The sequence below is a fragment of the Arvicanthis niloticus genome, chromosome 9 (assembly GCF_011762505.2).
Source record: "Arvicanthis niloticus isolate mArvNil1 chromosome 9, mArvNil1.pat.X, whole genome shotgun sequence".
NCBI classification, from domain to species: Eukaryota; Metazoa; Chordata; class Mammalia; order Rodentia; family Muridae; genus Arvicanthis; species Arvicanthis niloticus.
In genome coordinates, this window is record NC_047666.1 from 31665003 (window position 1) to 31692673 (window position 27671).

A 27671-nucleotide genomic window follows, 5' to 3' on the forward strand; every position below is an offset into this window, starting at 1 on the left:
AAATGAGCCTGGCTGTGGCCAAGCTCCTGAAGAAGACTGGTGACTGTTTAAAAGGTCTTCTCTCTCCACCTTAATTTAAAGCCAACAGAAGATTTTATAGACAATGATAGTCAATGCACATCCCACAGGAATGAAAAAGAAGAAGAGAATCTGCCTGCCACCCGCTGCACACCCCTGGGGCCCAGCAGGCGTGAGACGCACTGTCAAGTATGCAGCGTCACCATACAGACTGTTGTCACCTACAGCTCTGAATCTGTGAGGGATGTGCACCCAGCGGTTTCCACATGCAGGCTGGTTGTAGCTTGAATATAAAATGTCCCACATACTCTCCTGCAATTGAACACTTGGTCCCTGGCTGACAGTGTGTTTCAGAAAGTTGTGACAACTTTAGGACATGGAGCCTCACTGGAGGAAGTGGCTCACTGTGAGGAGAGCTTTGTGGCATTTTATTTTAATCTGGGATCTACTTCCCCTCCACTTTTAACTTTCTGTTTCACCAACATGATGTTACTGGATTTAGGATCACACCCTGTGCCCCAACAAGCCAGGTTCAACCACCCATCATTGAAGAGCCAATTAAAAGAGTAAAATTAATAGTGAGAAGAAGAAAAGGGAGATTTGTTCAATGTGGCCACACTAAGAAGATTGAAATCCGGTGACTCAGGTGCATCTTTGGACTGTTGAGGTAAGGTTAATGATTACGTAGAGGGCCAGGGTTATGTGTTGCTAAGTAGTTCTGGTCAAAGCATGGTCCTCCCATCCATGTCTTGGTTCCACGCTCTTGCAGGGTGGTCTGCAAGTCTTTTCCCAGGAGAACGGTTTCTGGCTTAGCTAGCCCAAGCTTTAGGCTTTTTCATTTAATTTAAAAAATTTTTTTTATGTCTATGGGTGTTTCTCCTGAATTTACGTCCATATGCCACATGCAAGACTGGTGCCTGCAGAGGTCAGAAGAGCATATCAGATTCTCTGGAACGGGAGTTACAGATGGTTGGGAGCTGATATATGGGTTCTGGGTATCAAACCCAGGTCCTCTGAAAGCACATTTAGTACTCTTAACCACCGAGCTATTTCCCCAGCACCATTCAAGCTCTGTTCTTCTGCCAGCATGAGCTTCATTGGGGAAATTACAATTTCTGAGGATCCATTGTTTCAATCATCTGACAGCCAGAGTGAGGGGCACAGTGCCTCTAGAATAGCTTCGTCCTTTCCAGCTGGTCAATATTCAAGGAAGTGAAAGGTCCTTCCCAGTTTGGAAGGAGCTTAGAGCTGTGGGGTGGACCAACCTCCCATTATACACCCCCCCCCCCATGATAGACTGTATTCCTTCAAACTGTGAGCCAAGATAAGCCTTCTTCTCTTAAGTTACTTTTGTCAGATATTTAGTCATAACAACAACAATCAATGAATACAGGGCCATTTTCATCTCATGGTGTCAAGCCTCTTGTGTGCTAAGCCAGCCAGGCCCTGTGAGAGAGACTCTGGTTCATGTTGTAGGAATTTACTTAATCCCAACTTGGGGTTTCTGCCCCACCCCACCTTAGATCATTTAATTTCTGAATAAAAAAACATTTATATTTACAATAAGCTTTAAACAACACAGGATCTGGGCAGAAACGACCCTCTATGGTATTAGAATCTACTTCACTATCTATAACTCTGGGTTATTACTATCTTCATATGGGCTGCTCTTAACTCCAATAGGCCAGCCCTCAGGACCACACTTTCTTGACTCCTAATCCATGGCAGCTTCTCCTTCCTCCTCCTCCACCTTCTTCTCCTCATCTTCTTCTCCAACCCCAAGCCTGCAAAACCTAAAACCCCACCTATGTCTCTCTGCCCAATTATTAGCTGTCGGTATCTTTATTTACCAATCAGAAATAACTTGGGGACAGTGTTACTTAGCTTCTATGTGTTGACTCATCTCTGGGGCAACCAGTCTTGAAGGCCCAATATTAGCATTAGAATACAAGCAGCATCAGGCCAACCCACTACAATTCAAGGTGTAGTTTAGAAGACAACACCCTGGAAAAGGGCACTGGATTGCAGCTGCACTGTTGGGACTGGATAGAGGAAAGCAATTCCAGACAGACCCATCTGCTGGGAAGGCATCAAAGGAAAAAAGAGATCTTTTAGAGACAGGATGTATGAGAACTTGTGGGTCTGCCAGGACAGTATTCTGGCCAACATTACATTCTGTGTAACAGATGGGGGAACAAAGAAGACTCAATGACATTGCTATTTCTCCCCGGTGCCCGGGATAGAGCCCAGGTTCATGCACATGCTAAATACTGAACTATATACTATCCTTTCCTAGTAATGTCTTTATCTTGGGAGGTTTCTCATTACTGGGGTGCCACTCTATGAGAATTTCTATGGTATAAGCTTACATAGACAACTAGGAGGTAATCACAGATTCTCCATAGGTATTCTATAGACAAAGTAAGACTGTAATAATGCCATATAGTCTTCTAGAGAAGGATATCTTAAAATTTTTCCACTCAAAACTTTTCTTTTTACCCAGTATTATTTTCATGACCTGAGGTGTGTGTGTGTGTGTGTGTGTGTGTGTATATATATATATATATATATGTATATATATATATATATGGATAATTAAAAAATTATTTTAAAACAATTCTTTGGCATATATTTTTTCACCATTTATTAAAGATAAGAACAATTTATATTCTTTTTTTTTTTTTTTTTTGGGTTTTTCAAGACAGGGTTTCTCTGTATAGCCGTGGCTGTCCTGGAACTCACTCTGTAGACCAGGCTGGCCTCGAACTCAGAAATCCACCTGCCTCTGCCTCCCAAGTGCTGGGATTAAAGGCGTGCGCCACCACTGCCCGGCAAAACAATTTATATCCTAATGGCATGAATGCGCTTGTTTTCAACATAAGGAATTAAATGTTGGCTAAATATTTGATACTGCAGGTCACAGAGCATCTTCAGTGTTTTTCAGAGTTGATCGTTTTGACTTTGTCATCATCATCAATGCTGAGAACACTGCTTTGCAAAGATACAGCAAATGTATGTTTAGGGCCATTTCAGAAATTGTTGGATATTTTGTTCTAATCCCAGGTCAAAATTCTTTTAATAGGTTAGCAATTCAAACAGTAATTTCAAAAATAGAGTGTTCTGAGGGCTGGTTGTGGTGGCACACAGCTTTAATCCCAGCATATGGGAAGAAGAGGTAGGCAGGTATCTATGAGTTCAAGGCCAGTTTGGTCTACAAAGCAAGTTCTGGGCAGCCAGGAGTACACAGTGAGACCCTGCTGAATAAACGTATAAATGAATAGTTAAAATTTGAATATTCTGTTGGGCATGGTGGCTCACACATGTAATCCTAGCATTTAGGGGGTAGACTGTTGCAAATTTGAGGCCATTCCAGTCTACATAGTGAGTTTGAGGCCCGGTGGTTATATAGTAAGACCTCATCTCAAAACAAAACAAAAAAAAAAAAACCCAAAAAAAAAAAAAAAAAAAAAAACAAAAAAAAAAAAAAAAAAAAAAAAAAAAAAACCAAAAAACCACCATCAACACAAAAACCCAAGAAACAAACAAAAAACCCAACGAAGCAAAACAACAATAAAAACACCAAAGAAAACCAACATAAGTGTTTCTCATAGCCCGTTCTCAAACAATAATCGTCCCCACCACCAGTTTTATTAAATTCTTTTTGTTTTCATGTTGGAGACGCTTTAGCTTACTTAGGCCTCTTCAAGATGGTGCTATTCTTTCCTATCAGCTAAGACTCTCCATTCAATATGGTGTGTATTGCAATGAAGGCTATCTTCCTTTCGTCTCAAGAGGGCGACAATTCCCACCTCACTTTCTGCTCTCTTCAAGATGACCAATTGCGATCAACTTCAACCCTAGGACACCCTCTGACCTTCTCAAAATGGCTACGTAGCGACTAGGGAGCGTATGCTGACGCTTTCAAGATGGCGCCGAGGTCGTAAATCTATGTCGCAAAATTACACAAATCCAGCGTCACTATCAAAGACACTTCCGGTTCTGCTGCGGGACGGACTCGGAGGGTCTGACTGAGGCCACAGGAGGCCTGTGTTTTGGGACCGGACGCCTTGGCGGGACGATGGACCGAAAGAAAAAGCCTTTGGATGTTACAGCCTCCTCGGTGAGTTCAAGTGTGGCTCCGCGTTTCCTCCGCCTTTCTCGGGCGACCTAACTGTTGCCGCACGAAAGTCAGGGGCCTGGACTCCCCGTCTGGCAGGGATCCTGACCGGCCCTCTCCCCGCGGGGACCCTGGACAGCTTCCTTACTCACAGGATCCTGAACGCGGCTCCGCCAGGCACCTGGGCTAGGCTCGCCTCGCAGGAGAGTCCCGGAAGCCATCCTCCCAGGGATCTCAGGTCGCATCCTGCGGGTCAGCCGCCACAGCCGGCTCTCTGGCTGCGGGGACTTGGAGGACGTGCCCTTCTTGGGTTCTCCCCCAGTCCAAAGTCCTTCTCGAGCATTGGGATATGATTTGTCTTCCTAGAACTCCCAGAGTACTTAGAGTCCTCTTAGCCCGACCCAAACAAGTTAGTTAGTGCCTTGAGGGATGGGGTACCCGGGCCCGTGAGGACTGACAAGATGTGAGGAGTTTTGCTAACTTAACCACTCTCAGCAGAAAACTTGTAAATACTGTACACATTTTGTGTCTGTGCTTTATATACATGCTGTCATTGAGTCCTCAGAAGTGCTTTTGAATGTACGTGGTATTAATTGTCACTCTTAATGGATAATGAAGTTGACACCCAAAGGTGAATCCCAATGTTTTTCTCAGTGTACATACAGATTTGTTGTGTGAGAACCCAGATTCAGTTTGATTGATTGAAAAACGGTGCCTTTTCTATTTGTTCTCCGAACAAATCGCCTAACCTTTGACTTAATCTTGAATTTCAAATGTGAATACAAGAGGAAAAAAATCTAATGTATGAAATATTTTGTTGGAATTTGTTTTTTAAGATAAAAAAACTTTGCCGGGTGGTGGTGGCGCACGCCTTTAATCCCAGCACTTGGGAGGCAGAGGCAGGCGGATTTCTGAGTTTGAGGCCAGCCTGGTCTACAGAGTTCCAGGACAGCCAGGGCTACACAGAGAAACCCTGTCTCGGAAAAAAAACAAGAAACAAAACACAAAACAAAACGAAAAAACAAGATAAAAAACTTTGTCTTAGGAATTATGTTTGCTTGGATTCAGTACTTACAAACTGAATTAATCAGGATGTATTTGCACATGCTCTAGGGTGGTGGTGGCGCACGCCTTTAATCCCAGCACTTGGGAGGCAGAGGCAGGTGAATTTCTGGGTTCGAGGCCAGCCTGGTCTACAGAGTGAGTTCCAGGACAACCAGGGCTACATAGAGAAACCCTGTCTCGAAAAACCAAAAAAAGAAAAAAAAAAAAAAAAAAAAAAAAAAGAATATGCAGGATGTATTTGCACATGCTCTTAACTTCAGCTTGTAAGTGGTAGAGACAAGTGGACAGAGACTAGCCTGAGCTACATAGTTCCAGGATAGCCAGGGCTAAACAGTAAGACCCTGTCTTTAAAAATCAAACCAAACCAAACCAAAGTGAACTTGTCCAGAGGATAATGCTTCCAGTAATTACAATACAAATGAAGTTCTAGAATTGGTCATTTTGTGATTCAGAAGTAGTTGTAAAATATAAAAACATATAGCTAGGTAATTGATGCATTTACAAAGTTAAAAGAAAAGGTAAAATTTTCTTCTTTTTTTTCTTTTAAGAATTTTGAATATTGGGTCCTGGAATGAAACTCCTTTACATTGTTTAAATCCCTGCCAATGGTACCTTTAAGTGGATTTCCTTCAAATAGAAATCACTGAACTCACTCATTAAAAGAAAGAAAGAGGCCGGCAGTGGTGGCGCACGCCTTTAATCCCAGCACTTGGGAGGCAGAGGCAGGCGGATTTCTGAGTTCGAGGCCAGCCTGGTCTACAGAGTGAGTTCCAGAACAGCCAGGGCTATACAGAGAAACCCTGTCTCGAAAAAACAAACAAACAAACAAACAACAACAAAAAAAAAAAAAAAAAAGAAGGAAAGAAAGAAAAGAAGAAAAAACAAAAGAGTCTTTGGGGCTGGAGAGATAGGTTAAGAGCACTGACTGCTCTTCCAGAGGACTGTGGTTTATTTCCAGCACCCACATGGTAGCTCTAAAGTGTAACTCCAGTTCCAGGAGAACACACACACACACACACACACACACACACACACACAAGCAAAACAACAAATGCACACTAAAAACCAAAAAAGAATCATTAAAAATTTTTTTAAAAGATTTTAAATTTTGTGTATAATGTTTTTACACAAAACATTATACATACAACACATGTGTGCCAGGTGCCTTTGTACATGCAACACATGTGTGCCTGGTGCCCTGGAACTGGAGTTAATATATGGATGGCCATTTGTCACCATGCAGGTGCTGGGAACCTAACCTGAATCTTCTGCAAGTGCTCTTTAACTGCTGATCATCTCTTCAGCCTCGGAGTTCAGTCATGTTTCTTTTCCCTGTCAGTAGTAGTGTCTGACTTAGAGATGCTGTTACATAGAATCACTTGTCATTCTGTATTTCCCTTATTGTACTGTTAGGACTGACAAAGCTGAGAGAGAAGTGCAGTGTTTCCTTAGCTGCCCTGATCTCTTCACCTGTACTCCCCTCTCCCATTTATTTATTTATTTTACATATGTGTGTACACTGTCCCTGTCTTTAAACACACAAGAAGGCAGCATTGGATCCCATGATAGATGGTTATGAACCATCATGTGCTTGTTGGGAATTGAACTCAGGACCTCTGGAAGAGCAGCCAGTGTTCTTAACCACTGAGCCATCTCTTCAGCGCCCCCCTCCCATTTTTAAACCTTGTGATTTAGTTAAACTTAAACTAAGTTAAACTTGACTCTGTACTTCTAGTATGTATCCCATGAACAGAAGATGCTTCAGAAAATAGTGTACTCCTATCTGCACATGTAAATGTCACTTGCTTACTTTGCTGTATCACACTGCCCTTGGCAGAAAAAAAAGCCTTGAGTGATGAAAGTTGCAGTAGAATTAATAGCAAAATCAATAGCAAAACTACGAGAAATCCAATGCAGTTTAGTTTTGTATGGAGTTCTATATTTAAACATTGTGTTTCTTGTCCATGTTCAGGAAGCTCTGATCTTCCTCGGAGAATTTCTGTTGCTTAGCAATCCAGTCACTTGCCAGAATTGAGTTGAATATTGTTGTTGTTTTCTTGTTTTATTCTAGTTGGTAGATCTTAAGGCTGAGCTCTTCCGAAAACAAGAAGAATTCAAACAAGAAAAACTTCTAAAAGATTCTGGAGTTTTCAGAAAACCAAAGACAACTAATAAGGTAAAAATATCTCCACCAATTCCAAACATGGGAGAATTGTATTATATTTTAAGCTTTTGAAAAATGTCAGTGATTATCTGTAAATAAGTAAATGTTAAAGAAAAAAAAAAATCCCTGGCTTGTAATTGAACATTTGCATACATTTTGTTAAATATTAAAATTAGTAAGATTATTTAATACTCTTTTAAAAAAAAGATTTATTTTACTAATGTATGTTGTATGTATGCATACTTGTGTGAGTATATATGTCATGCATGCATGTGTATGCTACCTGTGCATGGATGCCTTCAGAGACCAGAAAAGGGTGTTAGATCCCCTGGAAATGGAGTTATATGTGGTAGTAGGACAAGCAGTGTGGGTACTAGGAACTGAGCTAAGGTCCTTTGCAAGAGCAGTAAGTACCGTCATAGAGAATGGTAAGCTGTCTTTCCAGTCCCAATATTTGTCTTTAACATGCTGTTAGTAAGTGGATTGTTTACATTCTCACGGAAGAGTAGCATGTATTTTGTATTCAAACAAAGACAAACAGTTGTAAAATATAGAAATAGACTTAAAATCTGAAAGAGTTTAGGAGTTTTCAATTTTTTTATAGGTGGTAATCTACTGTATTCCTTTGTATTCTGCTCATGTTCATTGGAATATTGAATGTTGTAGTAATCAGTCAGGGGTAAAAGTCAATTGAGAAGTAGCTCAGTGATGTTCAAAAGGACATTCTTTATGTGGTTTAGGACTTGTTTCCAGTTCCAGCTTTGACATGTGCAGGTAGTCTGATGTAGGCTATAAATTAGTTGTCAGAATTAGTAGTTCTCTGATGATTCGTGAGATCTAAGGATTTTCTGTGATTTTGATGCATACGAGTTGAGTTTATTTTGTGACTATGTGGTTTTATTTTATTCTTTTGAATCATTCTACAGAAGCCAAGTATCTGGAGCAAACAAAATGCAGGTGTTTCCAGTCGAGCAGAGAAGGATGCTGAACAGAAGCTTGAGGAGCAGAAGACTTTAGACAAATCAAGGTAGTTACTCCTGAACAGGAAATTACCAAAGAAATAGACATTCAGATGTTACTCTTTCTAATATGCATCCTTTTAGCCCAATACTCCACAGTGTAAATACAATGTCCCTTGATATCTAAGGGGTATTGGTTGGTTCTGGGACCCTCCTCTGCCTCATATATCAAAGCTCAAGGATGCTCAGAACTGCCGGGCTTAAAATGATGCAAATGCTGTATAAATAGTTGTTATTCTGTATTTTTTAGGGAATGCCAAGAAAGAAAATCTGTACAGACAGATACATAGTATATATTAGCAACAATGTAACAGTGTTTTGGAATATTGTTTTTTTCCAATATGTTGAATCCGGAGATAGGAACTTGAGAAATGGAGAGCCAGTTGTCTTCTAAAAATACTGTAATTTACCCATATCTGCTGTCTTACAAAAAGAAAAACATTATTCAGTTTAGAAGATAAAATAGGGTCCTGTTTTGAGCTTTTATCACACATTAAATCTATCAACTTCTTTTTTTAAGTTGGAAAATAACTTTATTCTGGGAATTGGCCAGCATCTTCTCAGAACTTCTGGAACTACTTCTTGGTACTGGCAGCCTTGGTGAACTTGAGCACGGTAAAGCATACTGTCTTACTCCGGGCTCTACACCCTCCCACAGTGACATTGGCTGTACATCCCTGAAAAGGGAACTAATGTACAGATATATTCTTATGGTGCTTCTCAATCGACTGTACCTTGGGATGTAGTGGATATAGTTCTAGCAGATGACAGTGGTCCTTTGTATCTTCATCTTGGTCATGATACCAGACAGGATCCAATCTTGGGTGGCAGTGTTACCAGTGAAGAAGCATTTTCTTGTCTATTTAGGAACCCCCCATGGCTTCCTTGAGTATCTTGAAGCCTAAACCAATGTTCTTGTAGTACTGAGGAAGCCTTTCCTTGCCAGTTTCTGTCAGTACAACCCACTCCTTGTTTTAAAAGATTATGGGCTACTTCTGGTAAGCATGCTTAGTCTGAATGTCTGCCATCTTTCTGGCAGCTGAGAAAATGAAAAAGCTATATCAACAATTTTTGTTATTGTTTGGTTGTTTTTTTCAAGACAGGGTTTCTCTTCTCTGTATAATAGCCCTGGCTGTTCTGGAATTTGTTCTATAGACCAGGCTGGCCTTGATCTCAGAGATTTATTTGCTTCTGCCTCTGGAATTAAAGGAATGGACCACTACTGCCTGACCTATATCAACAATTTTTTTATAATGTGTGTTTCTAGGACTGGAATACCATGTTCTTGTCCACTGAATCACGTCTTCAACTTATCAGCACATTTTAAAGAAGTGTTCCATGGTGTGTTCTAGGCTAGGTGTTAAGACATTAGTATTTAGAGACCCCAAACTTTCCCTCCCAAACCAAGAATACAACTAAAAGAAGGGTAAAGGGAACATTCTAATACCTGTCTCCTAAACTTACTAATTAGTATATTGTCATATTTGCTTTTCTCTGTTCTTCCCTGACACCTTAGAGGAAGATGTTTAAGTGTCATGATAACTTACCTGTGAATATTTCAGTATATGTCTATCTGAATAAGGACATTATCCTACACAATATTTACTACTATTTTGTGGCTCATACTTCAGATTTTGCCAATTGTTCCAGTACAACTATGTCCTAAATACGTTTTGTAAAAATTCAAGATCCACAAAGTGAGTTCCAGGACAGCCAGGGCTATTATACAGAGAAATCATATCCTAAAAAGTTAGGGAAAAAATATTCAGGATTCAAAGATTATATTCCATTTTTGCCTGTAATTCTCAGATCTCTCCAGTTCTTCTGCCTTTTGTTGTCAGTTAGTCTGCTAACATTTTTAAGTGTCCAGGCCATTTTTTCCCCTGCTATGTCCTGTGTCTAAACAGGGTTATATGAAAGTTTTTATTTAAGAATATTGTGTAATTTTTTTGTGTTACCCAGTAAATCTTATCCAGAGGCTCATAATTGTCAATTTGAGTCATCAGTAATGATGAGTTTGATCACTTGGTTAGAAAAAGTCCGGTAGAGTTCTTCACTATGAAGATGCCCTTTCTCCTATGTGGTTAATAGTAACCTGGGGTGGGTAACTTTGAGACTAAGTCTCCTGGTCACTAAAACATTTGTATGCCTTGTATTGTTGGGAAGTCTTGCTGCTGCTGAGTTATTAGTGGGTTTCCTCTGTTTATTAGCTAACATTCTTTTGTAAAGTGGCAGTAGTTTCCTGCACTTGGAGAATTCCAAGTTGTAACATCTGCCTTGATAGCCATCTGTGCATGATAAGAATTCTGCAGCTTCATTGGGTTGGGGAAATGGCTCAAGTGGTAGATTACTTGCTGTATAGCATGAGGACCTGAGTTAGAGCCCAAAATCCTCATAGAAAAGTCAGCCATGGTGGTATAAATTTTTATCCCACTGTTGGGAAGCAGAGACAGGCAGATGCCTGGGACTTACTGTCCAGTCAACTTAGTTTCTTTGAGGAGCTCCAGATCCCACTAAGAGACTTTGTCTCAAAAACAAGGTGGCTAACTCCTAAGAATGACACTTGAAGTCAACCTCTGGCCTTTATGTGCAGACTCATACACAGACACCCCCCCCCCCCAAAGGAACACATACACACACACACACACACACACACACACACACACACGGGATGGGGGGAGGACAGTAAAAATGAGAAAATGACATTACTTTGTTATCTAGTTAATTTTTTTTAAAGATTTATTTATTTTTTATGTATATGAGCACACTGTAGCTGTTTTTAGACACACCAAAAGAGGGCATCAGATCCCATTACAGATGGTTGAACTCAGGACCTCTGGAAGAGCAGTCAGTGCTCTTAACCGCTGAGCCATCCATCTCTCCAGCTATCCAGTTAATTTTTGTGACAACTCATAGAAGCAATAAAAAGAACGTGCTCTGTCAGGTTATAGGAACTGAAACACAGGAAGTTTAAGTCCTTTTCGACAATTTTTAATAGAAAAAAATGTTGTTTAGATACATCTTTCTTTTGGCATGTAACTTAGGTTGTATTTAGCAGCTAAATTGTTGGAGCCTTAACTCAGTTCATCCATTTATTCACTGTCAGATACTTACTGAGCAGTTACTTCAGGTTCTTAGGCACACTGCTGTTTTCACAGTGAAGCAGATGCAATGGGTCTGAAGGTCTCTTCAGGTCAGGGCCGTCAGCGTGTGCAGTGACCAGCCTTTCATGGCAAGCCTCGGGGGAGGTGGCTGCTGTCAAGTTGATAGTTTGGTAACAGAAAGGACAGTTAGAAGACCATTTCTAATATTTGTCTGTTTTTCTCCTAGGGAAAAATTGGAAGAAAAGGCCAAATTATATGAGAAGATGACTAAAGGAGGTTTTCTAGGTAAACAAAACAGTTTATATTTCTTTATTGTCAGCAGTTCATACAGATCTTCAGTATTACTTGTTTGAATGATTCTGAGAGGGAGAAATTTTGAAAATCAAGTCAAAAAAAGAAAATCTGCAGTAATAATTTGATGGTCTATTGGGTACCAGGCAGCCTGTTAGGAGCCATCAGGGGACAGGGCAGTATAGGGAGCCAGTTGTGCTGCCTCTGCAGCAGAGCCCATCCAGTGGAGGAGGAGAGCATAGCACCAAGGAGACCATTCAGCTGGAGCAGCCTTGCATGCAGCGACAGCCATGCTTGTAGAAAACGGAAGGCTGTGCAGAATTATGGTCCTATCTAGGCTCTTGGGTTATGCATCCGTTTTTCCTTTTCTTTGTCTCTCTATTTTTAGTTTTATTTCTATGATATGCTTTTTATTTTTTTTAATTCGTGTTCTGCAGTTTTCCTCTATTTGCATTTATATCTTTGTGAATGTGTCGGGTGTGTGGCTGTGTACGTTAGTGAGTATGAGTGCAGGCATGTTAGTGCCACAGCATGGGAGTCGAGCTGGCGTTGGGCCTCACCTTCCGCCTTGTTTCAAACAGAATCTGGAGGGGTCTGTTTCACCTCTCGTCTTGCTGCCATAGGAGGACTGGGATTACAGGTGTGCTGCAAACCACCCTTAATGTAGGTTATGGGGACTCGAACTCAGGTCTTCACAACTGGGCAACAAGTACTTTCCCTCTGATTCATCTCTTACATTTTTAATTTTAGTTTTCTTCCTACATTTATCTAGTTGGGAAATCTTTATTTTATTTTTCTTTTTGATAATTCCTTGCTCTTTTTTTCTCTCCAGAATATTCTATACTATTCCTTTTCTTTCTTTTTTAGTTTATTTAACTTTGCCTTCTCTGTTTCTCCTCTTTCCTTGTCTCTTTCCTTTATTTTGCTAACATTTTCCCATACCCTAAGTAATTTTTACTTCGTGGGATATTCTATTAGTAGTTGTATGATGGTTTGTAATTGATTTAAACATTTGTAATACAATTCCATTTTGTCATACTTCCTGAAATAGAAATCAGTATTCATAGTTGGACAACGATATAAGAGACTTTCTGGGCCAGTGTACATACCATTGGCAGAAGGCAGGGAAAGCAAGTATGCATTCAGGAAATTTCTAGAAGGAAATGTTGTGACCTGGTAAGCTGGAGAAAAGGATCCTGCAGGCGAGAGGGGGAGGGGTAGAGCTCAGCAGTTCTACCCTGTCTAGCAACAAGACACCAGTGGTTATGGGCCACCTTTGCCTCTTCTCAGAGAGCATGCCTTGTCTGCCCTTCAAGGAGTCCAGTATGGAAAGATCAGCCATTCTTGCAGTTGGGAGCTGTGGTGACAGTGCTGCACTCCAGAAGAGGAGCAAGGCATTTGTCTCCAGAATGTCTCACTGCTGTGTGCACTGCACCTCGCACTCAAAGAACACGCCTCTTCCCCTTTTTAGCTTTGAAAACTTTGTTGATTTATTCTTATTTTTTCTTTTGATTCAAACTTTTATTGAATCAAAACTACTGAAACCCAGAGGCTGGAGAGCTGGCTGTCTTAACAGTTCAGAGTACTTGCTGTGCTTACAGAGGACCAGAATTTGGTTCCCAGCACCCCTCATGGGCTACTCACAACTGCCTGTAACTCCAGCTGTAGGAGCACTGATGTTCTCATTTGCCTTCTGAGGGCGCCTGCACTCCCATGCACTCCATTCCCCGTACATGTAATTAAAAATAGCATGAAAATATAGTAACTCAGTCAAAAGGAGGATGTCTGAGGAGAGTGAGTTTTGTCAGATCCAGCAGGCCTGATACTTATTACTGTACTTGTGTATCTGAGCTGGTGAAGTCTTAGAGCCTCAGTTGCTTCTACTGTTACACTGTAAAGGGAATGACATCACCACTTGGTGATAGGAAGCCCAGTGTCTGTCCTCTCTCAGTCTCTGTCCTTAGAAAACACCATGTTGAATCCATCCCTGAAGAACCTGACTTCAGGTCTTGCCTGAAAACAATGTCCACTTGTGAAAAGAACTCAGGATATGTGTGTGAGAGAGAGAGTGACCAGGTGTCACCATGTAGCTCTGGAAGGCCTGGAGCTCACTATGTAGTTCAGGCTGACCTCAAACAGATCTGCCTTTGCATGCCTCCCAAATGCTGTGATTGAAGGTGTGCACACTAAGCCCCAGCTTAAGAGTACATTGTTTAGCTGTGTTAGGGCCTTTTAAGCACTTTTGTCCACCAGTGTAAGAGTTAAATGACGCAACCTGTCTGTGTAGAAAGGCCTGTTACACCACAGCAAAATAAAGTCCACTATCTTGATCGCCAGAAATGCTGTTCTGTGTGTCTTGTACGTTGTCAGCTGTGAGTTGCTCAAAATTGAATGGGTGTGTTGTCTTACATGGACTCACTGCTCACACAGTGTGTTGATAACACAGCTGGAACATCAGGGCTTTTTGGAGTATAATGGTGTTATGGATGGCTTATTTAGAGCTTCCTGTCAGATGCTTGGTGGGCTGTGTCTGTAAACTATCCCAGGTGCAGGCATTGACTGGCAAACAGTCAGACAATGGGGCCCTTCTAATTTCCTTCTCAGTTCCAGCTATGGTTTTCTTTTTTAATTTCAAGAATCTGTAAATTGATTTTTGTGCCCTAGATGAGGAAGTAGAGGACATGTACCTTGTGGATTTCACACAGAAGATCATAGACAAGCGAAAAGAAATGGAGGTGCTTGGAGCTACTAGAGATTCCCGAATCAAAGAAGAGAGAGATGATGATGACGAAGAGTTTTCTGAAAAAGACATACCTCCTCCTCAAGACCCCAGTGAGGAATGGTGGGTAAGGGTGATTAGATCATAGCAATCCTTTCAGACTCACGTTGGCTTTTTGAGAAATGTTTTGCTTGATCGTTTTCATAGCATTTTTTTTTCATATTCTGCCTGGGTTTTCTATCTTCCAAGAACCATCCCTTTTCATCGGGATGAGCTAGCATATCGATTATGTAGAAGTTGGTACACCAGTGGACAGGTGACATGGGTATGACTGCAGATAAGAACTGAGCATCTGCTGTGCCTAGTGTGGTGCCAGGCCCAAGGATCCTAGGGCAGTCCATCCGTGTCCTGCTCCCTTTCTACCATGCTACAGCTTTCCTTGTGTGCTGGTTCAGATGCCAGGCCCTGGGAAGTCGGCCCCTTTGAGTGAGCTGTATTCTAGCTACATTGTTTTCTGGTAACACCAAAAATCCACTGCCTTTCCCTTAAGTTCCCTCCTGGAAGCATGTGTGTTCCGTTCTGGGCGCATAAGCAGATACTTTGCAGAACTTCACTTTTGACATTTTCCTGAACTTTACCTGTATGTACATAAAAGATGCAAGAACCCAGCCTTAGGCAGATCAGAATGACAATTTCACTACAGTGTCTTTTATGTCACTTAGACACCCATTTAGCAGAGCTTGCCATTACTTAGACATCACTGGTGTCCTGACCACATACTGGGGCTGGCCCTCTCTTAAACTCTTGTTCTTGGGGATTTTTAGAAGCTGTTCAGGACTGTTTGTGGTGTTTCTTGGCCTTTTAATTAGCCCCTTTGGACAGGTATTTATGCATAAAGAGAAATCCCCGATACTGAGGATGTCCGAGAACCTTCCTCTTCATATTGCTAGAGGTGTCCAATGGGGTCCATGCTTTCTTACTTTTAAATATCTAATGTTACTATTGTGGGTAGACATGTGGCTGTGTGCTACATGGACTCACAGAGAAGAACACGGCCTCTCTGTGCCTTTCTAGTCTTAAGTACTTGCTTCCTCATCTGAACAAATTTTTGGGTGGAGGCATCTTATCGTTTATTTGTAGTTGACCCATTCTAGGCCTTTTTACCAGCAAAATATTTGAGGCAAACTTTTGCTTGTTTTTGTAATCTACGTAAATTGTGTTTTCTGGCATGCACCCTTCCTGCTGCCCTGAGAATAGTCCTTCTTCACTCCACCGTCTCTCCACGTTCATGCTGGCTGGGACTGCTCAGTAAGCAGTTGCTGAGGAGCTAGCGCCATTGCTGACTCCTGTATTCCCTTTGCTGGCATTGTGTGCTTCTGAGGCTTGCTCCAGAACAGAATAGCTATGATTGCTTTCAAGGCAGAAATCCGGTCTTCTTTGAATGTCTTTTAATTCTTTTCTTATTAATGCCTTTATGATTACAAGCAGTTTGCCAGCGATTTGAGGAATTTGGAGGGCAATTGAAGGTGTCACATGCCACCATATGGTGCAGTAAGACACACTCCAAGCAGTTCCCACACTTTTTGTTTTTGAATTAAGCTTCAGAATTGTCACTACTTGTAAATCCTTTTAGTAATTAGATCCCAGGTGGTGGAAAATCTTTCTGCAAAAATACTGTAAATAATTACACAGACCATCTGGCTAGATGGCTTTCTCTCCCATTCAGTAAAAAAAGAAAAAGGAGGAAAGAAACAAGAAAAAAAGAAAATGAAGACATTGTTTGTTTAGTTGTAGGCTTGGTTTCTTGTGATAATCAGCTATAAGACTAAAGTGGTGGATTCCCAAGCCTTTGGTTTTGAAAGCATGAACTAACAAGGAAACCAGCCTCACCTGAGAGGAAAGAAACTACAGGCAACAGCACAGCCAGTTGAATCGGACCTTAAGTTGCTTCCTTATTATTAAGTCCTTAACTGTGTGCCCCAAACTCTGCTCTAGATTTTGGGAGATTCTTTGCTTGTAACAAATACAAAAAATATGTTACACCATAGTACAAAGGAAATGGCTTCTGTGAAAACCTGCCCATACTTTGTTGTTAGGAAGTCTCAGTGTTTTGTTTAACCTTACTTTGTGTCTTGGAGGAAAGATGAAGAAAGGTGTATATTGATTGTCTTCCTCCTACTCAAAGTGGATCCAAAAGATACCATAACTTATATTAAAACCTCTTAAGCTCGCTGGCGAGAATGTGTTAGAAGCAGAGCAGTAATAGAGAGTGAGACCTGAGACACTGGGGAGGGAGAATGAAAATCTGGAGTACAGAGTCTCGTGGTGAAAATGCACATACAAATGAAGAGAGTTCTTTCATTTCATTTCTGTATTGGTAATTTGTCTCTGAAATCAGAAACATGATCAATTCCTTTCTACAGTTTCTAAAATTGAGATTTTGTAGAGGGCACAACAAGCTTACTGAGTGTCAGCTGCTAACTAGGTGGGTTTTTTTCTATAGTAATGGGCCCTTAGCTGCAGGGTTCTTGGTAACGGTCTATAATGACATTGCCAACTCCCTGACATAGGGATCTGCCCGTGTCTAACTGTCTTCCCAATGTCTGACTTTCAGGGTGGATTATGTGGACTCTCTGGGTCGATCCCGGCGCTGCATGAGAAAGGATTTACCAGGTCTATTGGAGATGGATAAAAATCTTCAGGGGAGACTGTAAGTTTAAGATGTGGCCTCTGTTGGGAACACAGCCACAGGGATTGCCTTCTGGGAGAGGCTACCGAATGACTATTTGTTTCTATAGTAAGACCATTAATAATATAACTATACACTGAAGCCTATAGCGGTTAACATATCCAGACACTTAACCTTCTGTGCTCAGGGAACAACCTGAATGCCATTATACTTTACTTACTGATTTTCTTTTTCTGAGACCCTTGTTTGTTTGTTTGTTTTCCGGGGCCTGGGGATAACTAGTCACAGTATTCACTAGGCTGGTCTTGAACTAGGTTTAAGTGATTCTTCTGACTCAGCTTTCCAGGCAAGCCTTCTATTCTGGTCATGTGCATTGTAACTGCTGAAAGGGATAAGTTGACTGTTGACTTGGAAAAATGTCTGATCTAGGCTACAAATACAGAATGGGCCCAAACCTAGCTAACAAATCAGCCTTTGTGGACAGAGGGTTTGAGAAGGTTCACTTGATTTATTCAATTCTTATTCATATGTCTTTGTATATTGAAGCAAAGGATTCATGACAACATTTCTAATGAAACCAAAGAAACAAGGTTTGAAAGTATCTTGGTGATTAAAATTCCTGTAGTCAGCCTTTCTATGAAAAGTATTAGAGAAGCTCGACCTTTGTGAGCCCTTCAAGGCTGAGGCATCCTGTGGGCAGGCCTGGAGTAAGCACATGGGGGCCACAGCACAAACCATGGCATCTGCTGGGACAGGAGACACTGTAATAACACGTCCATGACTTCAGACATGAGGCCATTCAAAGAAGTTCAGTGGTTCATCCTCCTTGGCTAGGCCACCTCCCATATGTCAGCTAGCACAGGGGTAGAAAGGAAAGTCACTTTTCTTGAGCACTGAGGCAAGATCCCATCATGCTCGTGTGTAAGTCTGGGAATTGATTTAAAATGATAAAATTAGGTCAGCAAGATGGCTCATTGGGTTAAAGTACTTGCTGCTAAGCTTAATGACCTGAGTTCAGTCCTGGAAACCCACATGGTAGAAGGAGGAAATAGATTCTTCAAAGTTGAAAGCAGTCTCCTGACTTCTACATGCATGCTGTGGCATATGTGCATGTGTGCATACATTACATATGTGCTCATGTGTATATATACACACAGTATATAAAGGAATGTTAAAAAAAATATTAAAACAGTTGTATTGATGTCTTAGTCAGAAACCTCTGTAGAAGCTGTTGTCTTTCCAAATGGTGTTACTTAGCCATGATCCACCTAAGTGTTGCTGTCTCATGGCGCTCACCTAAACATAGGCTTTTCTCTTCCTCTACCAGTTTTGTTAGTCCTGCTAATGAAAAAACTTTATTATCTGAAGACATGAGGAAAGAACTTCAGCGCCAGCAATGGGAGGAAGAAGAAAGGGAGGCCTTGAAAAAGCCAATGGGGCCCATCCATTATGAAGACATTCGTGAAAATGGTATTGTTGGGGTTGTTTGTTTGTTCGTTTGCAGCTTTTAAAATCTTTTTTAAAAATGCTGGACTGTGGCAGGGAGAAAGCCACATGCTGACAGAGCAGTGCTCTGATGTGATCAGACTGGACTTCAGAGGGTGAAAGCACCATCTTTGTCCACAGCCTAAGAAACATGGGGACCTTTTCCTAACAGAAGGTTTGTTAGGCCAAGAATTTGTTCCCAGAGAGGAGAGGAGACAGCTGGGCTGAGGAGCTTGTCTGTATGTCTGTCACTTAGTAGATAGTAAAGCAGTTTAACTTTTGTGGTTTTTGCCTTAAATTTGTGCCGATATCACTGTGTGTTTCTTTTGGTTTGTTTGGGAACTTGTACATGTGATTTGCTAATTATAGAAATCTAATCTTTGGATACTTTTGGTTGTTTCAGAGGCCCGGCAGCTTGGTGTTGGGTATTTTGCCTTTGCCCGAGACAAAGAGTTAAGAAACAAGCAAATGAAAACCTTAGAGATGCTTCGTGAGCAGGTACAAGTTAAAGTTTAAGTTATTGTTATGGATTTGAATCATTTTTTAATTGATAGGCCATGCTTTAAAAAATATAGTAAATCCAGAGACTCATAGCCAAGCCTTGGGTGGAGAGAGCCCAAACTGGAGATTTCCATCAGGTACCTCCCCTTGGAGTTTGGGGACCCCCACAGAAGAGGGGTCAAGGACACCAGGAGAACACAGCCCACAGAATCAACCTAAGCAGGGCTCATCAAGGCTCACAGAGACTGAAGCGGCAGTCACTGAGCCTTGGATCTGTGCTAGGTCCTCTCCATTCATGCATGCATACATACATAAAACGGTTGTTAGCTTGGGAGTGGGGCTATCTCTCATTCTTTAGCCTGCTTTTGGGACCCCTTTCCTCCCACTGGATTGCCTTCACCTAGCCCTGATATGAGGGTTTGTATCTAGTCTTACTGTTACTTATTATGCCATGTTTGGTTCATATCCCTGGGAGGCCTGTTCTTTTCTGAAGGGGAATAGAGGAGTGAATCTACAGGAGAGGGGAGGTAGGGGATAGGGCTGGAAGGAGCAGAAGAGGGGGAAACTATAGTTGAGATGTATTGTCTGAGAGAAGAATAAAAAAAAATGTAGTAAAATAAAATGAAAATTGATATTTAGAATGTCATTGTTAGTTTCATAAGGATAATTATCAAATTGTTGATTTTCAAACTCTAAAATTATAAATGTTTTGCAAGTAGTCTGTGTTTTGCTACATTTTGTTTTTATTAGTAGTATATGTGTGTATAATGTGTATCATGCATGTGTGGTGGTCAGAGGAGAGCGTTATGGGGTTGATCTCCTTCCACCTCTATGTTGATTGCAGGATTGATTGAGCACAGGTTGCCAGGCTTACATCATTGCAGCAAGCATCTTCACCCACTGAGCCATTACTAGACCTGCTGTTTTAGTATTGGCATTAGTACTGTGTTTGTGTAAGTTCTGCCTACATCTCTGTGTGTGTATCATATGCATGTGCAGTTCCTGCAGACACCAGAGAGGACATTGGGTTCCTTGGAACTGGAACTATGGATGGTTTTAAGGCACTGTGTGGACGCTGGCAAACTGAATCTCGGTCCTCTGCAAGAGCAGCAAGCATTCTTAATCACTCTCTCCAGCCTCCAGCCTTGCTGTTTTAAATCTAGTTTCAAACATGGTAATTTTGATGATGTAGGTTAGGAAATAGGTTGTTTTAGGGGATCTAGGAGTAGAAGAGAACTGGATGTTTCTTCTCTCTGGATGCTTCTAACTTCCTAAAGCATCAGAGAGCTGTGACAGTCAGCTTTGTAGGGCACCATTTTCAGAGTCTTTGGGAGAGCTCCTTAGAGGTGTTATGAAAATGAATTAGCACTTTTTTTCCCCCTATTTTTGGTTTTTCGAGACAGGATTTCTTTGTATTTCCCTGGCTGTCCTGGAACTCACTCTGTAGACCAGACTGGCCCCAAACTCAAAGAGATGCACCTGCCTCTGCCCCCCCAGTACTGGGATTAAAGGCATGTGCCACCACTGCCTGTCTTAATTAGCACTTTCTTTAACAAAGAGAATTGTTTCATCTTTTTAAACAAATGTTATGAATTTGACTTCAGGTGAATAATTTTCTAACATTTCGTTCTATCCAGACAACAGATCAGAGAATAAAACGAGAAAATATAAAGGAAAAGCGAAAAGCTATGTTAGAAGCAAGACTTTCGAAGCTGCGACAAAAAAAGATTAAAAAATCAAAGGAGGATGGGACTGAAGAAGAAAGCAGAGGTATAGCACGGCTCAGATTTCTGGCTTCAGAGGCAGGGCTCCATCTGCGGTGTCCCACTCATAGTGTCACAGTCAGCAACTTAGCTTTGCCTCTAAATAGCCTGTGCCCTTGAGGTCCCACCAGGAGCAGATTGATTTCTCGTAGATATTTCTATTTATTTATTATTGCATGTGGTGTGTGAGTGAGTGTAGGTGTGCATGTGCCATAGCACAGGTGTGGAGGTTAGAGAACAGTTGTCAGTAGTGTGCTTTTTGCTTTCTCTGTGATATCCCTGGTTCAGATTGAGGTTATCAGGTTTGCTTAGCAGGCACTCTTACCCACTCAGCCATCTCACGATCCAGGAGCAGTTTTTATAGTTGGAGTGTTTCAGAATGACATTCTCATGTTTTTAGACAATAGACAAGGATATTAACAAATAATACATTGAGTTGCTTTTTATAAGGACGGCTTAGTATACTGACTTAAAAGAAAAATTTAGCTGTGTACATATATAACATAAAAATTTTTAAATTTAAATTTAAGAATATATATACACAAAAACATAGAAACCGTACATATTTGGGGGTGCTATGTGATGTTTTGGTAACTGCATATATTAGGTGATCTAAATCAAGGTAGACATCTGCCTCATACATCATTTTTATGGTAAAAACATTTAAAACCCTTTTTTTCTAGTCTTTTCAACTTCAGCTCTTTTAGTTTTTAAAATTCTATCGTGTGTGTGTGTGTGTGTGTGTGTGTGTGTGTGTGTGTGTGTTTGTGTGTGTGTGTTGGTGTCCTGTGCCTGCAGAGGCTAGAAGAGGACATCAGTTCCCTAGGAACAGAAGGCTGCTAACCACCTTGAGGGTGCTGGAAATCAGTCCTTGGGTCCTCTGGAAGAGCAACCAGTGTTCTTAACTGCTGAGACATCTCTCTAGCTCCAACTGCAGCTTTTTTGCTTATAGTTATTTTTTGTTGTAATGTACTCTTTGTAAAATGTACTTACCAAGTTGAGTATTAAGGAAAAGCAGCTGGAGACAAATTCAAACTGAAGAACTGTGCTCTAGAAGTGAGGTGGAACACGCTTTCCCTGGGAGACAGTGCGAAATGCTGTGATCAGACAGGCTTGTTGTGCGGTATGGAGTAGAAGCCAAACTGCTAACTTTAGCCCTTCCCTAAATGGCTCCAATATACAAACCTGCCTGTCTGTTTTAACATTGAAGAGTGCAAGAGTATTTGGTCATCTGGTCCCAGGTTTCCTCTCATCTTGCTGTTTCTGCTGCTCTCTAGAATGTCGCTTTCCTCTGTCTACTCCAAGCTTGCTCCCTGGCACCTGCTCCTGATCCAGCCCAGGACCGGGTCAGGGAAGCAGGGGAGAGAGGACGAGGATCCAGCTTTTCTTTTCAGGATGTGAGTGGGAAGTTGTAGCCCAGTGTTTGCATCTCACTGGCCAGAGCTCAGGCCCGTAGGCTGTATTAGCAGCAGAGGAAGCTGGAAAGTGGCTTCTCCTGGGAGATGAGATTGAAACTTGGGGACATTCTGCCAGCAACAAGAGAACCAGTTTAGGACTAGCTAGAATCTTCTCTTCCTTTTCTAGCCTCTGAGCAAGGCCTCATGCAACACTGACAAGACACCAGAAAAGCCTAGGAATTGAAAATTCTGTGCTTAGTTTCAGATAAAGGCCTTCTCTTGTTGAGTTCTGCATGGTGTCTGTTTTTGTTCTGCCTCTTGAACATCTGTCCTAGAAGATGTGACATGAAATTTTCCCACCTTTTTTAAAAATCGATTTTCATTAAGATTTTAAAAACAGGGCCAAAATGGAACGGGGTTTCACCTCTCCAGCACATTGGCTGCTCCTCGCTGTTATAGTTGGATACTTTGAGGATTTAGGGTCCTTCAGTTGCTCATTAGGAGCACAGGAATTAACACCTATTCAACTTTAACTTTAGTTTTGAATCTTCTTGATACTTTATACATGTTTACCATTGATCAGCTGATTTTTTTTCTTGTTAATAACAAGAAAATTGTTAGAATTGTTTAAGGACTTAGGTGATCTGTTGTATAGAAATTGCTGAAGTGTTGTCAGGATACTCAAGAAACCTGATTTCCTGACTCTGATCCTAGGAACCCACGTAAAGGGTGATCAACCATACCAAGTTGTCCTCTGATTCTACATGTGCTCTGGCATTCACACCCGCTCACAGACATAGAGAAATAAACATTACCAAACCACTTCACTTCTGTCTAGTGAGGCACGCTTGCTGTTCCTGTGAGCACTAGTGATTAGCTTTAATTCAAAATTAGGATGTTAAGTTTTTAAACCATGGTAATAAGTTCTTATTTCCTTACAAAAGCAGATGGAGTTGTTACTGAGCCCTCAGAACCAGAGCCTGTACCTGCTCCACCTCCTGTGGCCCAGAACAGCAAGGTGGAAGTCATCATCCAGGAGAGGAGGGACACCAAGCCTGGGGTGCCACACATCCGAGAGTGGGACCGAGGGAAAGGTAGGTGTGAACTTCTAGAGGGGCCCTTGTGAAGTGTGGTTTTGGTTTTAAATAAAAGTGTGATTCTGGTCAGATTTTATTTTTATTTTTTTATGGTGCAGAGATAGAATCTAGGGACTTACACATGCTAGGCAAGAGCTCTACTGCTGGGTTCCACCTTCAGCCCCACAGTGACTCTTAGTGTTCCTGAGGCTTAAGTCTCCAGGTCTCTGAACTTATTTCTTCTCCATACTGGACAGTAGTTATTTATAAACAGGATGATAAAAAACATGATCACAAAAGACCAGCATCTACAAAGGTATCTTGTCCACAGAATAATTTTCTTTTTGCACATGGGAAGTTTAGATCCATACTTTTAGGTGTGGTTTTTCAGCTTAGAGTGCTACTCTTCAGGAACTACTTTTAAGGTATGAGGGAGGCTGGCATCTGAGGTCTTCTGTCTTTAGCAACCTCTATGTTCGGTTGAAAGTTTACCTGAGCTTCCTCTGTACATGCACGTCTTTCTCTAAGTTTTCCCCAAAGTGCCCACCACAGTCTTTGCCTCAGAAGACTGTGCTTTAAGCCTCTTTCAAAGCTACTTGAGTGGAACACTAGCCTTTGCTGTTGGAGTTGATGAGAAATGTAAGAACTGAAAAATATTCAATAAATTGGACTGTTCATAATTGCTTTTTAATAATACTCTTTCTTATTTTCATAGACTTTTCCTTTGGATTCTGGTCGAAGAAGCAGTCAGAACTCCGGGCTGAACGAGATCCTGAGTTTGCCCCACCTTCAAATTACTTTGTGGGTCAAAAGAGAACTGGTCCTTTGAATAGCCAGCCGTGGAGCAGACCAGGATCAGCACCAAGTGACTTGGGCCATTCCTCTGGCCAGAGCCAGGAGCCCAGCTCTTCCCACACATCCATTCCTGCCTCTGAAAGCTCACCACAGGCGCCAACAGTCACTTTTCAAACACTAGATGATATGATATCTTATTATAAACAAGTCACATAACCTTGCAAAGCATGCTGGTTGCATTTGTGTCTTAGAAGTCAGGACAGGACTGAGTTTACTTCTTCCTGTACTTTCCCAAGGATGCACAGGCTTGAGGCCAGATTAGTTGACAGGGAGGAGTGAGTGTATTGACAAGAGCGTATTGACTGTTTGGTTGTTCATTTTGTTTATCGCTTGGTACAGAGGGAATATCTCCTCCCTTCCGTGCAGACTAGTTGTAACTCATTGGGTTTCCAGGTGTGTAAACTATAAATATTAATCTGAGAAATCTGATACTGAGGAACTTGTTTCTTTTTTAAGTTATTTTAAGTATGTGAACATTTTGTCTTCTTTTATATATGTGTACCACGTGTGTGCTTGGTGCCCAAGGAGATCAGAAGAGGGTGTTGGACACCCTGGGACTGAAGTCATGTATAATTGTAAGCTACTATGTGGGTGCTGGGAACTGAACTTTAGTCCCCTATAAGAACAGCCAGTACTCTTAACTGGGATTCATCTCTCCACACCCCTCTCTACAGACACACCCACCCATAACTTCACTTTGAGGGCTCCATTCTTTTTCTTTCAGAAGTACTAGCATGCAAGTGTCTCCACAGATTCAACTTCCCAAACAGGTGATGGAGCAAAATCAGGAAGAGTTTTTAACTGTTCAACAGGCAAACGAGGGGACAAAGTGGGAAAAGGAAGCTGGTGGAATACTGACTTAGCCGTCACGTCTGAAGCTCTGAGGTCAGGGAACAGCACCTACAGTTCAGAGGTAGAAGTTGATAGTTGATCTATACCCTGTTACTCAGTTACCTATATCTCTGTCCTCTGCAGATATCTGGAGTTGGGCTGAATTATTTGGGTATTCCCAAGGCTGCTGGGCTGTTTAGAAACCAGTGCTTCTTAGTTTTTACCAGTTAGAGCTTTGACTTGTCCTCTTGCCTCTGTGCCTCTTGGTGCTCCCCATTACTTGAGTCTTCTTGACTCTCTGAGTCAAGACTGGACCCCATGGTGCTGAGCAGGTAGGTCCCTGCCTATATCCTTATTGAACAGGGATGTTTGGTGCACAGGAATTAAAGGACGTCACTAAGTAGGGGTGTTCAGAGCATTCACCCATGAAACTGCAGACAGGCAGTCAGGAGTTGACCACCAAACCTTTGGGAACAGTGTAGCAAAGGAAGACACATCTCTTAGGGGTCTCCTTGATGGCTTTGTCTCTGCTCACATTATGAATGGAAATGCTTTGTTCTTCTGTCATGACCTAGTGGAATGTAGAACTGGTCAATACCTGACTCGAGGTCATGTGGCACTTGTATTGGAACAAGACTAAAGTCTAATTTCCAGACTTACGCTTTTTCTAGTATCTTCTTCTGCCAGTCTTTTTGCCCCAGTATTAACAAAATTTAGACAAATCCCAAAGGTCCTCTGAGCTCCACAACAAAAGCAGAAGGTAGACATAATGCAGTCTTGTTAGTCTCATCAGGCAAATAGCTCTTTTAATATACATCAAAACCCAACTAATCTAGCTACCCGTGTTTTTTTTTTTTCCAGAAATGGCAGACATAATGCTAGGGATCCAGAATAGCCAGAAAAATGTAGGACCAAAGATGTGAGCTGAAACTATAAACTCAGCCAAAAGGAGGAGACGGTTTAGAGGAGAAAGAAATAGAATTACTAGACATGTCACAGCCATAAGCAAAAGCAAAAAAGAGCCAGACGTAGTGCACACCTTAGGAGCAGAGGCTGGTGGATCTCCGTGGGTTCAAGGCCGGCCTGGACTACGTAGCAAGCTTCAAACAGAATAAAAGGAAAACAATTTAGTTGCTGGAAAGAAAGTGCTTTTGCAAGGCAGAGTATCAAGAAGAGAACGTGGTGGGAAAAGAGAAGGCAGGAGGGACAGCCAGGCAGCAGTGAGCCTTGAATGGAGCCAGTAGGCATGGAAGCTACAAACCCTTGGGTAGGTAGAAGTAGTCAAACACAGTTACTCTTCACTGTCAAGTAGTACCTGTAGGTCATTTTTCTCTGGGGTTTTACAGACTTAAGTTTTTTTCTAGTCTCTTCTTTACCACACCAGTTTTAAGCTCAGATGAGCTTGAAATCTGCTTCAGAAATTTGTTTCTCATGGACTAGTTTCTTGCCAGCGTGTCCAGCAGATGGCAGCAGAGTCCCCAAGTTCCGATCCATGCACTAAGACAGTATTTGCTTCATAGGGATGCAATCAAAGTGTCGCTTTCAGTTTTGTTTCTTTCCTTTTTTGGGAGACAGTTTCATGTAGCTCAAACTTGTTATGTAGCAGATTGAACATTTTGTAGTTCATTCTTTGACAGTTTTTGTACATGTGTGTACATAATGTATTGTTTCCCCTTACCTTCTACCCTTCTCAGATCTGCTTCTACCCTGTCAACTTCCCCTCTTCCCCACAAGTCCTTTTTTCCCATTCCTTTCATTTTATTGTCTTGTGATCCATTGATTTTATCTGAGATCATCTGTGATCTGTCTATTGGGACCTAGACAATGATTGTCTTTTCATCAGAAATCCATCCCAACCAATTGTTCAGCAGGAAGGGATAGGGCCCTTGAACCCCTCCTCAGTCAGTGATTGCTCCTTGAAGTCGCAGTCTTTTGCAGGCAGTTGCAGCTACTGTAAGATTGTGTGCTGTGTCGTGTGCAGTGACTATGCTGTGCCCTCCAGACGGCATTTCTCAGTCCTGTCTTCCAGCCTTTACACTCTATTCCTTTTGCTGATGTTCCTGAGCCCCGAGGTTATGCACTCAGCTGTCGCTTGTTCTCAGCACCTTGAGCACAGTGTGGATGGATGTATAGCCACAGGAAGTGGAAGTGTCAGGATTGAATTTCTGATCCTGTGTGTACCTCTGTCCCTAGAGTGTTAGGATTAAAGGTGTGCACCACCACACCTGGTTTATGTATTGGTGGGTATCTAACCCAAGGCTATTTTTGCATGTTAGGTAAACATTCTGCCAACTGAACTACATTTCCAGGCCACTTTCAACTTTGTTAGAACCATATTTTAAAAGTGAAATTAATTTTTTTCTATTGAACCTACTATATTCAGAACATTTCAATATACATTCACGATGCAGAAACCATCAAGCATTACTTTGTTTCTTTTAAAAATATATATCTCTATCTGTCTGTTTGTCTATCTGTCTCCTGGCTGTCTTGAAACTTGCTGTGTAGACCAGGCTGCCAACAAACTCAGAAGCTTCTGCCTCCCAAGTGCTGGGAATAAAGGTGTGCACCATCACA

The 27671-nt window shown here is 41.6% G+C and overlaps 1 protein-coding gene and 1 pseudogene across 2 annotated transcripts; one reads left to right on the forward strand and one right to left on the reverse strand.

Moving 5' to 3' along the window:
• Positions 1-3738: 3738 nt before the first annotated feature.
• Ccdc174 (coiled-coil domain containing 174) lies at positions 3739-27671 on the forward strand. 2 transcript variants are annotated; one of them, XM_034512135.2, is made up of 11 exons: positions 3739-4138; positions 7272-7376; positions 8291-8391; positions 11714-11772; positions 14443-14620; positions 17112-17207; positions 18514-18656; positions 19075-19169; positions 20810-20942; positions 23280-23426; positions 24124-27671. In XM_034512135.2, exons 1-11 carry the CDS (start codon positions 4097-4099, stop codon positions 24417-24419), a joined length of 1395 nt encoding a protein of 464 aa, XP_034368026.1. In that variant the 5' UTR covers positions 3739-4096; the 3' UTR covers positions 24420-27671. The 2 variants fall into 2 exon arrangements, with proteins under 2 accessions (XP_034368026.1, XP_034368025.1); XM_034512134.2 differs by having other exon boundaries at positions 3765-4138; positions 23277-23426.
• Positions 8783-10039, reverse strand: LOC117715356 (small ribosomal subunit protein uS17 pseudogene; annotated as a pseudogene).